The following is a 16,418-nucleotide window of genomic DNA, read 5'->3' on the forward strand; positions in this document are numbered from 1 at the left end:
TTCCTTTTTAGTATGGAAAATGAAAAGATATAGCATACCAAATATGTGATTTATTTTACCCTATGAATGAATGATCTTTTAGAATCTTTTAAAATGTGTGCAGCAAGTTCAAACTCAGGGCCTTCTACATGCATGGCAAGCATTTCGTGCTTCCATATTGACTCACTTCCCTGACCCATAAAAAGGAAAACTCTTAAATGTTTCAGGTTGATACGCTAAAATGCCTACCCACTTTTTTAATAAAATAACTTAGAAATTTAATGGATATTGTGCTCCCCACATATGTAAATATGTTTTAACACTGAGCTCACTTGGGTGTGAGTTGCTGAGAATTAGATGAGAGGGTTAGAGTTGATTTCTAAAACCAGGCTGAACTGGTGTACTTGTAAACTCATTCCTTCCTCATTGTTGCATACTTGGTAGTAACTAAGCTTTCCAGTCACAGTGTTTAAAGGTTTGTTTTTGTTGTGTTGCTCATAGATAAGGAATGAACAAGAATGCAAATTTGAGAGTGACTTATTGAATATTTCACAATTGAATATCTGATTAGACTAGAATATTATATTGTTTCAGACCATGGACTCATTTTATTTGACCAACACAGTGGTTTTGTTTTTATTTTAATCATTATTTAAATTAAGATGCATTGTTTTGGATCCCTTCCATCTTATTCTATTATGATTTACAAACCTGATCCCTACAGGTACTGACCTCTGTACCCTGCTATCTTTATCACCCTCATGTTTTTATGATCCCATAGTATTGGAAAGGACTGGGATAATTGATTGGGAAAGTGGCTTCAAGAACTGTAAATATGGTTGGAGGGAAAGCATTATTCACTTATCAAGGAATTTAAAAAAAAGTCAGGTATACCTGAGGCAAGAAGCAGCTATTTAATGGCTGGAAAAATCAAGATGATTTCTAGTTGTAGAAATCCTGTAACCAGGGTCAGAGTGATAGCACAGCAGTAGGGTGTTAGCCTTGCACATTGCTGACCCAGGACAGACCCAAGTTTGATCTCTGGCATTTCATATGGTCCATCAAGTCTGGCAGGAGTGATTTCTGATTGCAGAACCAGGAGTAACCCCTGAGCATTACCAGGTGTGGCCCCAAAACCAAACAAACAAGCAAACAAACAAAAAATCTATAACCAGAGTGGAATTATTCAAGTCCTAGATTCTAAGGACTTTGGGTAAATGAAAAATCACAGACTTACGAAGGGCAAAGGCAATGAATGCTTATATCTCAATGAGAATACTACTGGGTATGTCTTCAAAACAAAACATAAACTAAGCCCCAGAATAATGCAAGCGAGACTCAACTTTTTGTAATATATGAGAAGCTAACATTTAAGAAAAAAGCTACCAATCAGGACAGCTTGTTTGTTCTTTCCTTTTCTAACTTAGGGTCAGAGAAACAGTATAAGGATGAAGTCCTAGCCTTGAATACATAATACATGCTTTGATTCGATTTCCTTCACATGGTGCCCTATATGCACAGGCAGCTCGGAGTGACTCTCAAGCACATAACCAGAAGTAAACTCCTGTCTGCAGCACAGCTGGTTGTTAGCACAAAATAAAACAGCAACAACAGAAGATTCTTATTTAAGTTTGTTTTTGGTCTGGGGCCACACCCTATTTGGCTGAAGGCTTACTCTCTCTGGGGCCACTCCTAGAGGGTTTGGGAGATCATATCTGATACCTAGAATTGAACCTGAGCCAGCTGCTTGCAAGGCAAGTTGCTTATTCACTGTACAGTATGCCTGGTCCCTCTAATTTAAGGTTATTTGGAGTCTTCATGCTTGTATCTGAACAACCAAATTTTTAAGGAGATATTCCCCAAACTTAATGTTGATTATCTTCAATGAGGAAAAATTGGCTGAGAGAAACTGAGAAATAATTGTAAAATTATTTCCAATTTTCAATTTGTCTATTTTTGATATATTATTTTTCTATGAGTATGTTCTTGATTTATAATGTTGTGGGAAAAGGAGTTTGTACCACACATGGCCTTACTCATGGGCTAGTTCTGCCAGGCATTGAATCAAAGTAGGATCTGGCTCAGTTGTATGTAAGGCAAATGCTTCCAGAACTATTTCTCTAATCCACTTATTTGTTTCTTTTTTGTTTGTTTGTTTTGGTTTTAGGGTCACATCTGGCATTGCTCAGGGGTTACTCCTAACTCTATAGCATTTTATCTCTACCCATTTTATTATCACTCCAACACCTATTAAAAAATCTTTTTAGGGGCCGGAGAGATAGCATGGAGGTGGGGCTTTTGCCTTCCATGCAGAAGGACAGTGGTTCGAATCCCGGCATCTCATATGGTCCCCCCTTTGAGCCCACCAGGATCAATTTCTGAGCACAAAGCCAGGAGACACCCCTGAGTGTTGCTGGGTGTGACCCAAAAACCAAAAATAAATAAATAAATAAAAGTCTGAATCTTGAAAAAAAAACTTTTTTTTAAGTAAAGAACCATCAAAACTTAACGCAGTAATACAGCAGGTAGAGGATTTGCCATGAATACATCCAACCCATGTATGAAATCCACCACTACATATGGTTCCCAGATTGCTGCCAGACTTGAACCCTGAGTGCAGAGCCAGGAGTAAGTCCTGAAGTAGATGTGACCCAAAAATAAAACCAAACAACAAAATGAAGCACATTTCATTCATGTTTTTTCATTCACTATTTCATTCATTTAATTTTCTACCAGATCATTTCATCTTTTGTTTGCTACATATTGAAAGAGTTGCCACAGACTTCTAGCTAGAGTTATAACTCAGCAGTGGGGTGTTTGCTTTGCATGAGACCTATCCAGGATGGACCCAGGGTTCAATTCCCAGCATCCTGTATTGTCCCTAGAGTCTGCCTGGAGTTATTTCTGAGCACAGAGCTAGGAGTAACCTCTGAGCGCCGATGAGTGTGGCCAAAAACAACAACAAAACAAACAAATAAAAATCAACAACAACAACAAAAAAAGAAACTCCTGGAAGCCCTTGCAGCCAAAACCACCTCCCCATATGCAGTAGCCACATCTCCTCCCAGCCAGCTCCATTGAATCACTCTATATTTGAGAGAAACCTAAACCAAACTGAAAACTCTTGAATAACTGACCATGCAGCTGAAATCTGACAATCTTTCTATTTCCCTCTTCTTTTGAGATGTTAATTCCACCTGGATGATGAGACCAGCCCACACCTGAGATTGGGGGTTCTATTTAGAATAATAGGCTTTAAGTGTCCCTGGGAGGATGCGAGAGGAAAGAGATGAGAGCAAAGAGGTGTGTGTGTGGGGGGGGGGGGGGGGACCAAAAGGCAGAGCGCCAGAGAGAGGCAGCTAGAAGCTGCTCAGTACTGAAAGCAGAGAGCTTAGCAGAGAGCTCATCAAAAGAGATGAGTTGGGCAGACATGGCGCAGAGACTGGGCCATGGAATAAAAGCAAGCCGACTGTCATGAAACTTTAACTGACTGCTTGTGGATTATTTCTCCACCATTAACCCTTCTTGATCAGACCCGCGGGCCTAAGGGGCTAGAGGCACGGTACCCAGAGCGGCCTCACCCAACAGTGGATTTTATGCTTTATTTTATGTTTTAACTCTACAGGAACATACCAATTTAGATTCCAGTGTGTATTTGAAACCACTTAATGTTCAGAAACAAACAAAAAAAATTAACAAAGAAATCAACTAGCAACAATTTAGAAAACCTCTGCAATTATTTAATGACCTCATTACAAGATAAAATAATTTTCATAGATTTTCTTGTTCCTGTACTCATTTTTCTTTTTTTAAATAATTTAGCTCAGGGGCCGGAGAGATAGTATGGAGGTAAAGGCGTTTGCTTTGCATGCAGAAGGTCAGTGGTTCAAATCCCTGCATCCCTGTAGCGATTTCTGCCAGGAGGCTGCCAGGAGCGATTTCTGAGCGTAGAGCCATTAGTAACCCCTGAGCACTGCCGGGTGTGACCCAAAAACCAAAATAATAATAATAATAATAATAATAATAATTTAGCTCCCACTTACATGGAAACAAATGTATTATGATAAACTATGTCATTATGTGGTTCATGTTTTTTAAATAACATATAAAAATTATTTGTAACATATTTTGATCTCAAAAATTAGATGTTCTCTAAATATATACCTAAGTATTCATTATTATTAGGTAGCATGTAGTTTACTTCATGCATCAAATAATTTCTGTATTGCCTCCATTTTATATTTTCTGAAAAAAAAACCACTTATTTTTATTTAAGCCCTTGAATTATTTCATAGTTTACTTTAATTAATTAATTCAATTAAATGTTTTAATTCACTTCATTGTTTTAATTCACTTAATCATTGTCCACATAAAGAGGTCTGTGCTTAGTGTTATTAATGATAGTTGCAACATTTTTTAAATTAAATTATCTAGGTCTGATTAGGGAAGGTGATGATTTGGGCATTTAGAATATGTTAAGAGTTTCTAACTCTTTAGATTGATAATAAAATAAGAATGAGCACATTGTGTTAACATCATTTTACTGTCACCAACAAATTGGTAGCCATCCATCTGTTTTATATTTGTGGAGGTAAAGGGACACTATGTCTATAGGCTTATGACCCTTTTCTGCATGGACCTTTTCTTCTGAACGATTTGTACCTTAGTAAGGTACAGCCTCGTCATCATCCTGTCATGGTACAGTAGGTGGAGCACAGAACAGATGACACATGAGAAAAGAAATCAAGAACCTTGCCCATCAAGAGTCCACAGTTGCTGAGATATCCTCACGTATCTTTCTGAACATAATGTTATAGGGAAAACATTAAGTAAGCAACAACTCCTGGTCTTGCTGCTAAAAGCATTCAAGGAAAAGATGTAAAAATCAAAGAGGGCATACATCAATAAAACATAATTTTGTGTAGTCAGTATTGAAAAGCATCAAAGTAGAAAGATAATATACAAGCCAAAAGTAAAGTCTAAGTACAATAATTTCATTTTTTGTTCTGTTGATTAGTTAACAATTTTTATGCAATACGAGAAACATAACTAAGGTCTCATATGGAATTTAATTTCAATGAGAATGTTTTTCCTTATTGGCATGTTGTTCTGATAACCACCAGATTGTTATCGGAAACATTATGTCCTTGCAAAGCATGTGGAATAAAACTTTAGGACCTTTCCTATGGATGAAAAATTACTTAGTAGGAGGCCAGACAGAGAGCTCTGTCTTTGCATGTAGAACCAGCCCCAAACATAGAGCTCAAAATACTCTCCAAGTACTGCTAGATATGGTCCCCAAACAAACAAAAATAATTACCTAATAAAAACAGGATAGAGATTAACAAAAGGACAAAACATCTTAACATGCAGGTTGATTAATTATTGATTGGCTGATTCATATGTCCTGATGATATTGAAGGAACTGGTAGGTGACCTTTGTCCTGGGTGCTATTATTGCAATTGTGACAAAACCCTGAATAAGTCAATTACATTAAAGGAATAATCAATATTCAATGTGCTCTCCTTTGGACCAATTGTTCTTAATTTCTGCCCAGTAACTCACTAAGCTCCACTGACTTGGGAGTAACCTTGAGATAATTTTCAGGAGTTTTCCAAATGGCTTCCTTGTTGGTTTGGTTTTTTTCCCCTCCAATCCAAATGCTTTACCAGGTGGCATTGGTGGTATAGTCATAAATGTAGCTGTCTCCTGGTGCTCTCTCATACTTACAGCTTTTGCCAAGAATCACTGGAACATTTCTTTTGACCACTTAGTTCATGGATAACCCCACAAAGAATCTTGGTGTTACTCTGTGATATTGAAACTTAAACATTTAAAAATATTTAATTAAAAATCATGGTTTACAAAGTTATTGTTGGTTGAATTCTAGGCATATAATATTTCAAGGCCAATCTTACCATCAGTGTCAACCCATCACCAGTGTGCGCACTCTGTCATTCTCTACTCCCCAACCAATCTCCCCTGCTTCCTGCCTTGGCATTAAAGTTCAGTGGTTTCAGCTTAGAACTCATGCTTTCAATATTACTGAATCTATGCTCTGGATATATAGCTATAGCATTCTCCATATTCCCAATATAACTAAAGACTTGTTCCATTATTTCCCTTTTTCATCTTTTTCCTTCCTTGATGAAATCTAAATGACTAAGATACAAGGATATCAAAACTATAGTTCATTTTTGATTCCAATTATTTTTTACTGCTGTTTGTTTGTTTGTGGGTTCAGGCCACACCTGGTGGTGCTCAGGAATTACTCCTGACACTGCACTTAGAAATCATTCCTGGCAGATTAGTTGGACCATAGAACCCAGGATTGTCCCGGTTCGGCCCTACCACTGAGCTATTGCTCTGGCCTTCTCACTGCTTTTTAATATTTTTTTCTCCCATAAGCTAGTAAAGGTGAAAAAATGAGAAAAGTCATGAGTAGATTAAAATTAAATGAATATTTTTTGAATTCCAACTATGTAGGGGATGTGGGTGGTAGTGGTTAGACTCCCTTGGGGAGTCTAAGGCTATTTGACCAAAATTTGGCTAATCAGGCCAGGCAGTTTTTTGGGGGGGTTTTGGTTTTGTTTTTTTTTGTTTTTTTTTGGTTTTTGGGTCACACCCAGCAGCGCTCAGGGTTACTCCTGGCTCTACGCTTAGAAATCACTCCTGGCAGGTTCGGGGGACCATATAGGATACCGGGATTCGAACCATCATCCTTCTGCATGCAAGGCAAATGCCTACCTCCGTGCTATCTCTCCAGCCCTGGCCAGGCAGTTCTATGCTTTGGTCCAGCTGGTGGCAACCAGAGCTATTTCAGTGATGCTCAGAGGATCATGTAGTGTCATGGATCAAATGTGGTCCAACTTTTGAATTCTTGTCCAGGTACCCTAATTCATTCTGAGATTAAAAAAAAAAAAGAAAGAAAACATTGAATTTGGCTACATTTTTTCCCAGCCCAGAGGAAACTGAAGTTAAGGGGGAAGACTTGAGTGAATTACTACTATTAGTTCAAAATTATAGCAGCGTTATGACTCTTTTTTAGGGTTGCTGAGACCTTCCCTTCTGCCAATATCCCATTTATTATGTTTATGCAAGTTGTACTCTAGAGAGAGAATTGGCAAATAAAAAATTGCAGCACCAGCAATAATACAGCAGACAGGGCACTCACTTTGTATGCAGCTGACCTGGGTTAGATCCTTGGCATCCCATATAATTCTCTGAGCTATATGGAAATTACCGGGAGTGATTCCTGAGTGTAGAGACAGGAAAAATCTCTGAGCACCACTGAGTATGGCTAAAAAAAGAAAAGAAATGCAGCAACCCCTTCAGGAAGCCTAATACAGGCAACTACTGACTCCTCAGGAAGCCTCTGGATTTCTAATATTTTCTTTATCGCACAAGTAAACTACACATTATCACCTAAGGAAGGTGTTATGGCTCCCTCAGCAGCTTAAAACTCATTTACTCACTAACTTGTTCCTCATGCTTGCAGTGATTTCTGAGATTCATTTTAATTTATAGAATCTTAGTAAAATAAATTCCCACAAACTCACTTTTTAGCAAACCAAAAGCAATAAAGGATGCTTTACCTTCTCCCAACCATCAGGCTCTGAAGGCTGAGAGCAGGCTGGGATGTGCCCCACACTTAGATAAAAGATACCTCTGCATATATGATAGTTGATACCACCTTACTTTGTAAATATTTGTCTTTTAAAATTGATCCCTTGTTCTTTCTGGACTTCCCTGTTCTTGCCTTGTTCCTTTCCCACCCTCCTGTATTTGATCTAATCTCTCATTAGTGATGACTTTTGGAATTCCTCTAGGATTTTCAGTTCTCAAACAATGCTGATTGGATCTTTAGTGGCTCATTGCAACCCAGTCAATCTTATCTTCACCCTTAGAAAGTTATAGTTTTGTCATCTTAAATTATCAATAATTTGATTTCGAAGCTGCAAGAACTGTATTCAGATTTAAATGACATTTTAGTTGGCTGTATTCAAAGAGGGATTTATACATGTTATTGATAATGAGGATGATGAGGAAAGAAAAAAGATATCCGCCTGTCAAGAGGTTGTATTGATTTTTAGGAGAAATTTTATATTCTTTTGGCCATGATATTTTGGCATTTGGGTTTGCTAGGAGATTCAATTCTTTTTTTATTTTTTTTTTTTTATTTTGGGGCCATACCTAGCAGTGCTTAGGGGTTACTCTCTGCACTCAGAAATCGCTCTTGGCAGGCTTGGGGACCATATGGGATACTGGGGATCAAACCTGGGTCCCTCCTGGTCAGTCTTATGCCCTACCGCTGTGCTATCACTTTGGACCCAGAAGATTCAATTCTAATGCCTGTGGAGTCCTTGCAACACAACTTCTAAAAGCCATCATTCTTTCATCGTTAGATTGTGAGGAGGAAGAACTAAATGATCTCCTTTTATTCCTTCAAAATCTTGGATAGGTGGGATGAGATGAGCTCAAGGAGCCTTGATCCATGATAAAAAAGGAGAAAGATCACAAGTACCCTTGGGGAAGAGAATTGCTTTGCAAGAACAGTGGTCCTAGTGGAGGGGGGTGCAGAAGGTAGAGGAGGTCCTAAAACAATGACAAGTTCCAGGGTTTTTTTTGTGGTTTTTGTTTTTTTTTTGGGGGGGGGGGGAGGTCACACCTCGCGGTGCTCAGGGATTGATTACTCCTGGCTCAGAAATCGCTCCTGACAGACTTGGGGGACCATATGGAATGCCGGAATTTGAACCATCATCCTTCTGCATGCAAGGCAAATGCCTTACCTCCATGCTATCTCTCCAGCCCAAGTTCCAGTTTTTAAGTTTTCCTAGAAATGAATGTGTAAAAGATGATGATCTACTATCCTGTCAACTCTTCTTGCACAAATATTTCAATGGGATGAGCTTTAGAAGTGACTTTTACACGTTAGAACCAGTCTGTTGGGCTGATGCAGCAACTGGGGGACAACTTGGTTTCAAAGTTTCCTCTAGACTTTAACTGGGCCAGCAGAAACCCAAAGGTCTACTACAGTAGCTGTTTATTATTTTAAGTATTTACTCTGATAAACATTCTCAACCTTCTGTAGTGGCATTCCCTTCCGTTTGCACTCTTATTACCTGTTCTCATTACCACTCCCTAATGTCAGAACAGTCAATATCACAGGCAGGCAATAAAAACCAGGAACATTACTTCATGTCTGTCCTTGCAAGATGGGTACACTGAACAGGTTTGCTTGGATGCATTATGAATGACTGACATCATAAAATGCTGCTAACAAGACTTGGGATATAAGCTGGTTTTATGATCTCTAAACTCCCCTGGAGTGAGAAACCAGTTATTGGAATCACTGAGTTGGAAATGCCTGCAGTGTTTCTTGGTTCCCAATTTTAAAGGGGTTCATAATTGTCCCCTTAACTGAAATACACAGAACACACAGGACACAATTTATGTAAATACTTTTCAAGGTTTTATTGCAAACAAAAATAGGTTTATCAACACACAAAAAAAGTTGTGTGGTAGGGAGAAGGGGAATTGTACATATTATACCTATGTTAATTACAGTACGTTAAATTGGTGGTTTACATTACAAATTAAGTCTGTAAGTTTAAATATACTAATGTTATAACCCAATGTACAGACTTCCTTTATATAATATATACAATGATCAGGAATGCAAAAAAAAATCCCATAAATAATGCCCATTTTACAGGTGACATTTTAAACAATGAAAACACCAGACTTTGACTGACAACTGGGGCATTGGTCCATAAAAACCCTTTCTAAAAATAGAAATATTCGTAGCAGCAATGCTTTCTTTAAGCATCTGGATACAAGTCATTGCAAGACCATTTCAATAAGTTTTAATTATTAACTATTATCTTACAAAAAAGAGAAACAACAGTCTACACATAAATTTATCTTCCAAATATGGAAGAAACAAACAATGTCGCACATTGTAGCGTCCTGCAAGCGTCACATTGATTCTGATGCCAAAATCCTTCAGTGACCAGCAACCTGTACTCCTCCCACTGTTCACGCAGCAAGTCCACCAGGGAAAATAAAGAACTGAAACTAACGCTCTGCAATAGAGGAAAAGCTTTGGAGCTAACATGATCTCATCAGAAAAGGCACATTTCAATAAGCTTCTTTATCAGGGCCCAGACAGAGCTCCAGATCTTTCTCAGAGAAGCAACTCCTCCTCCCCAAACCACTGTATATCTGTCTAAGGCGGCTCTTGGATGCTCCTTCCAGAGATAGCACCACTTGGAAAAACTTAAAAATGAAACCCCACGAGCTCACTGAGAAGATGTGCTCTTCGAAAAGCTTCCAGCAAACAGCGCGCAAGTAAGATCACCAAGATGTGCAAGCTTCCAGGGATGTGCAAATTCTTGAAAGATGTCCCGGCAGCTGGCAGCTCCACCAGAATGCTAACTCAAACATCTGAACACCACACAAAAATCCTTTGCAAGCATGCCCAGACTGTTCAGAGGAAAGAGTCCACAGGTGGTGCGTAGGAGAAGCCCAGGAAGGCCTCTGCGGCTTCCTTGACGCTTGCCGTGAGGAGGATGCTGTCGGGGGACCTGCCGATGGAGTTGGGAACTGGCTCTTCGGTAAATTCGGGGTCAAAGTGCCGCAGGTCGCTGGGGCCGCTCTAGAGCAGAAAGAGAAAACCAAGTTCAGTGTCAAGAATTCCTGTGGGCACAGGCAGGGAAATTCTCCTTCAGGCTCTAAATCCTGGCACTCAACTCTTTCTCTCCAGCTGTAATATGGAAATTACCATACTAATTGTCCATTACACAAACGATCCTGAGGCCATACAAAGTTAAAATAAAGACAATGCTTTGCATTGCCTTTTGGTCCTTGTGGAGCCAATAATTGTATTCTTAAAAAAAGGAGAAGTGAGCTTTTGGTAGAAAACTGACTTTCTCTAAGCAGTCTACGAACGATTCATTTTGGGAAGTTTTCCCCTGTGACCCTCCTCCCCCAACCAGTGCAACTAGGACTGACAAGATCTGCTCCCTGGAATCTTCTTGAGACTTTGACTTACCACATTTGGGTTAAAAGGAGGAGTAATCTTCTTATTAATGAGATCATCCCAGTTAATTAGGGAGAAGAAGACGTGACTCTTAATCTCCATCTGTTGAGAAGAAACCAGAGGTACACGTTTAGAGGAGGAGGGATTGAAAGGAGAGTGAGGTTGAGGTCCAAGCCTGCACCCGAGAGCCCAGGAGAACAGAGAAAGCCGACTTACAAAGTCGTCCTTGGCACCGAGCCGCTTTGCCCTGTCCTTTTGCAGGAGGCCCTCCAGGAGGTGTCTCGCAGAGTTTGTGATATTTGGCTTCAGCTGGAGAGGCTTGTTCAAAATGTTGTCATACATCTCAGCGGTATTTCGGCTATAAAAAAGGAGGCTGGAAGAAAGGGGAGAAATTGTTATTCATTTATTAACAAAAAGAACAACTGTGGTATGTTTGGCTATATTTGACAGTCTTTCCCTTGACGGTCTCTTTGCCCTGGAATATTTTTTATTCATTTTATTTTGGGGGCATCACCCAATGGTACTTGGAGTTTTTTTTTAACTGCTGTGGGCACTCTAGGTTGCAGTGCTAGGGACTGAACCTACGGCCTGTCGGGCACTTGCCAAGCTCCCATGCTAGACCCACATTCTCAGCCCATCGCTTTGACTGTTTTGATTTGGGGGGAGGTTTGGCCACACCCGGTGACGCTCAGGGTTTACTCCTGGCTCAGTGCTCAGAAATCGCTCCTGACTTGGGGGACCATATGGGATGCCTGGGGATCGAACCGCAGTCCGTCCTAGGCTAGCAAAGCAGATGCCTTACTGCTTGCACCACCGCTCTGGGCCCTGTTTTGATTTTTTAAGTGTCTACCTACAACCTTTATCAGGAGGTTGATGCTGCTAAATCTTATTTTTCATTCATATGATGTACAATCTGGAAAGATCTAGCCAAATATGAACTTGCAGAAAGAAAATCTACTAATTTGCCTTCCAACATTTGGCAAACTACTCTTATGGGCCAGACACAATGGCCACTTCTACAATGGGGTAAGTTTGCATAGATTATGTTTGAGTTGTAAAGCAAATATTCCAGGGAGCGTCGTTAAACAGGGCAGTATTCTAAAATTCTCAAGCAGATACTCACCAGGCCATATAGCATCTCATATAAGACAGCCCCCAGGCACCACCAGTCCACTGTTCTGTCATAAGGCTGCTTATGAAGCACTTCAGGTGCAAGATACTAAAAGAGAAAGCAAGAAAACTGAGTTAGAAGTCATGTAAGTAGGCAATCCCAGGCCTATTTATGGAGATGATTAGGTAGCTATGGGGCAAGCCAACAGGCATAAAGGTTTGAAACCTTTATGATAAGGAATTTCAAAAGGGGGCGTAGTGATAGCACAGTGGTAAGGCTTTTGCCTTGCATGAGGCCAACACAGGATGGACCCCGGTTCAAATCTTGGCATCCCATATGGTCCCCTGAGACTGCCAGAAGCGACTTCTGAGCACAGAGCCAGGAGCAACCCCGGCGCTGCCAGGTGTGACCCGAAGACTTAAAAAAAAAAGGAATTTGCAAAATAAAACCAAAAATATACCCAACTTAGAGTAAAATAAGGCCTTGAGATTTTTCATGCCATATTAAGCAACCAAATGGTGCTAAATTGAAGCTAAGAAATCTCTGGCACAGTCCACTCTGTACTTAAAAAGAATCTCTTGGTGGGGCCAGAGAGATAGAACAGCTGTGGGGTGTTTGCCTTGCATGTGGCCAACCTAGGATGGACTCTGGTTCGATCCCTGGTAACCCCTTATGGTTTCCTGAGCCTGCCCAGAGCATGAGCACAGAGCCAGGAGTAACCCCTGAACACTGCTGGGTATGGCTCCCCAGAAATGAATCTCTTGGGGGGGGGTACCCAATGAAGAGAGAACTATACCTCAGGTGTGCCACAGAAGGTAGATGTTGTGCCGTTGTGTTCGATGTTCTCTTTGCAGAGTCCAAAGTCAGTAAGGACAATGTGTCCCTGGGAATCCAGTAAAATATTCTCTGGTTTTAAGTCTCTGGAAGAAAAAGAAAAAGAACAAAAAAGTAGTTACATAAGCCGATCTCACTTTGCAAGAAATCCTCTAGAAAGGTATTAGATGCATCTTAAACTCCTAGGGGTTGTAACGTGTATAGAAAAGGAAGCCTTGTTCTGCTAATCTACTCTGGATTTGGCACAGGCCTGGCTGGCTGGTTCCCCCATGGCCGGTGTTAAGGGAGGTCACAGGCAGGGGAACTGGCTTTAGGCATGAGTTACGGAAAGATGCAATTATTTTTAGGTTCCATCAATCAAAGGCTAGCTAGGGTTATGTTTCCTACACATTCAGAACTGTGGGCTCACCTATAAACGATGTTCAGGGAGTGCAGGTAACCCAAGGCACTGGCTATTTCTGCAGCATAGAAACGGGCCCGGGGTTCCAGGAAACAGCGCTCCCTCTGGAGATGGTAGAACAGCTGCAGGAGACAGAACCCACAGTTAGTTTCAGTTGCCAAAGGCGGCTAACAATACCTTTGATTAGTCTTGACATCTATAGCCAAAGAGAACAATGGCAGGAAAAGGCCCTAAATAGTCCCTTAACTATTTGTGGAACACGGCAAATGAAAGGACAGGTTCCTTCTGGTAACTTTGCCCCCATTAAATCTTAAAAACTTTCTTCTCAAAACCAAGAAAGTTGAGTCTACAGATGCAAAGGTTAGCCTCATCCCCGCTGTAGTGCTTACCTCGCCACCATTAATGTAGTCGAGGACAAAGTACAATTTATCAGCAGTCTGGAAGGAGAAGTGAAGTCCCACCAGGAAAGGGTGTTTCACATTCTTCAGCAGAACATTCCGCTCCGACATAATATGCTTTTCCTAGAAAAAGGACAATCAAGCATTAGTGACAAATTTCAACGTGGCACCAAAAAAATCCCCCCGCCAAAAAAAAAAAAAAAAAAAAAAAAACCAAATAAAAAAATAGCCCTCTATAAAACCCCAGGCAATATATAGTATTTGATGAAAATCTAGTTCCAGCCCCAATCCGTGAAGTACAAAGCCTACCTCTTTCTTTTTCAGGATAGCTTTCTTCTGCAAAACTTTGACAGCATAGAACGCTTCTTCTGCTTTGTGTCTTGCTAGAAGAACCTGAATTTCAAGGAAAAAAACCCCATTAGCTATTCACACTGGAGGACAATATAACATGAGTATAGGGAAATAAAAAAAAGTCAGAGTTTCAATTACCTTTCCAAAACTGCCCTTCCCGATCACTTTTAAGAAGTGAAAATCAGATGGTTTAGCATGAGGATTGGACGATGGGCCAAGGTTGATTTGTTGAGAAGGACTTGGCTAGAAGAGAAAAAAAAAGACTTTTTCAATTCTTAGCTTACAAAGGACTGTAAAATATAGAAAACGAATGAAATGTATTTGTCATCGACGGCTAAAATGCACTAGACAGATAGGACTGTGCAATATGCTGTTGGAAATATTTCACTGACTGGGGATACTTGGGAGCTTTGTCACTTGTTACGCCCCACCCAAACAAGACACTTGGCCTCTAGAAATGCTCTTCTGATGAATCGACGCAGCCAGACCGACTCATCGGCAGGATTCCCCCACAGGGCTGTCACCCGGGGAGGCTGCTTACCGGAGGGGACGGGTTGGCGTTCATCAGCTCCGGTTCCTGCGGCGGCGAGATCTTCAGGATGGACTGGACTTCTGGGCTGCTGAGGAGGAAAGAAGATTCGGTTTAGTCTCCCCGGTGGCCAGCAGAGGGCACAGCGAGAGCGATGTCCGAGTCCCGGTTCCACTTTCTGGGGATTTCGAGGCTGGCCCAGGTTTCAGAGAAGGCTCCACGGAGCCAAGAAACAACAGTGAGCCGAGGTCCATCAAAAAGAGGTGTGTGTGTGTGTGTGTGTGTGTGTGTGTGTGTGTGTGTGTGTGTGTGTGTGTGTGTGTTTCTCTTTCTTAAGCTCTAAGAGCCGGATCAATCAGCATTTGAATGTGCAAATGGTCTCAAGTATTTTCAGCAAGAAATGAGGAGGACCCCGAGAGTGTGTGTGTGTGTGTGTGTGTGTGTCTGTGTGTGTGTGTGTGTGTGTGTGTGTGTGTGTGCCTGTCTTTCTTATGCTCTAAGAGCCGGATCAATCAGCATTTGAAAGTGCAAATGGTCTCGAGCATTTTCAGGAAGCCACGAGGACCCGGACAGCAAAGGGCCCCTGGCCCCCGGGACGAGGCTGTCCGGTCTCCCGCGGAGGTGCGGGTTCTGCCCAGAGCCCCCCGCCTCGCCCCGGCCCGGCCCGGCCCCACGTACTGCTTGCACGCGTAGGAGCTGCTGGCGATCTTCTGGATGAAGTCGTTGAGGCCCATCCTCCTCTGCTTCATGAACGCTGCGGCCGGAGGGGACAGACAGAGACAGAGAGGGACAGAGAGAGAGAGAGAGACAGAGACAGAGAGAGAGAGAGACAACTATTTAGACGGCTTCGCCGCGAGGTCCCTGGGGGACACTCAGCGGCCTCTCGCGCACAAACGGCCTCGAGGGAGGCCTGGTGGTCCCGGCACACACACGCGCACACACACACACGCACACACACACACACGCGCACACACACACACGCACACACACACACACACACGCACACACACGCACAAACGCCCTCGAGGAGCCGGAGCCAGCCGACGCCGTTCCCCTCGCCCCTGCGCTCACCGATGAGGATGGCCACCATGCCCCTCATCCTGGAGTACGTGAGGGGGCCCCGGGCAGCCTCGCTCTTCACCGTCATAGCCGCCCGAGGGCACAGACAGAGCGCGAGGGAGGGACGGAGGGAGCGAAGCGGCGAGCGCGCCAAGACCGACCGACCGGCCCACACGGAGGCTGCCGCGCGCCGCGGGCTTTATAGACGCGGAGCCGGCGCGGGGGCGTGGCCGGGCGCGCCGCGGGGCTTTCCATTGGCCGAGCCGGCTCGGGGGCGTGGCCGGGCGCGCCGCGGGCCTTTCGATGGGCCGAGCCGGCGCGGGGCGTGGCCTGGAGGGCCCGCCCCCAGCCCCGCCCCCGGCCGCCGCGCTGACAGGTCTGGCCGCGGGGCCGAGCCCGATCCCCGATCCTCGATCCTCGATCCTCGATCCGCGATCCCCGATCCCCGGACCCCCGGGCGCGGGGCCGGGCGGGCCGACCCGGCCCTCGTCCCCCTCGCGCGCGGGCCTCCCGCGAAGGGGCCCCAGCGTCTCCGACCCCACCCAGCCGGCCGCGGGCGCCTCCCGGCTCCTCTCCGGCTCCCCGCGTCGCCGGCCCCGGGCCGCGAGCTCACCCAGGCCGCCGAGCAGGACGGACTCGCTGCGCTTCGGCGCCTCCGCGCGCTTCTTGGGCCGCGGCCGCAGCAGGGACTCGAGCCGGGCCCGCGCCGCCGCCC

General features: G+C 43.2%; 1 protein-coding gene across 1 annotated transcript in view; it reads right to left on the reverse strand.

Moving 5' to 3' along the window:
* Positions 1 to 9,429: 9,429 nt before the first annotated feature.
* SGK1 (serum/glucocorticoid regulated kinase 1) overlaps positions 9,430 to 16,418 on the reverse strand; it is a 133,447-nt gene continuing 126,458 nt past the window's right edge. Inside the window, 12 exon segments of the mRNA XM_049788040.1 lie at positions 9,430 to 10,637; positions 11,034 to 11,123; positions 11,238 to 11,387; positions 11,389 to 11,394; positions 12,145 to 12,240; positions 12,929 to 13,052; positions 13,376 to 13,488; positions 13,756 to 13,887; positions 14,074 to 14,157; positions 14,254 to 14,358; positions 14,657 to 14,732; positions 15,323 to 15,398. Coding sequence (XP_049643997.1) covers positions 10,470 to 10,637; positions 11,034 to 11,123; positions 11,238 to 11,387; positions 11,389 to 11,394; positions 12,145 to 12,240; positions 12,929 to 13,052; positions 13,376 to 13,488; positions 13,756 to 13,887; positions 14,074 to 14,157; positions 14,254 to 14,358; positions 14,657 to 14,732; positions 15,323 to 15,398 — 1,220 coding nt within the window. The 3' untranslated portion in view covers positions 9,430 to 10,469.

This window comes from Suncus etruscus, chromosome 15, assembly GCF_024139225.1.
Source record: "Suncus etruscus isolate mSunEtr1 chromosome 15, mSunEtr1.pri.cur, whole genome shotgun sequence".
Classification (NCBI taxonomy): Eukaryota; Metazoa; Chordata; class Mammalia; order Eulipotyphla; family Soricidae; genus Suncus; species Suncus etruscus.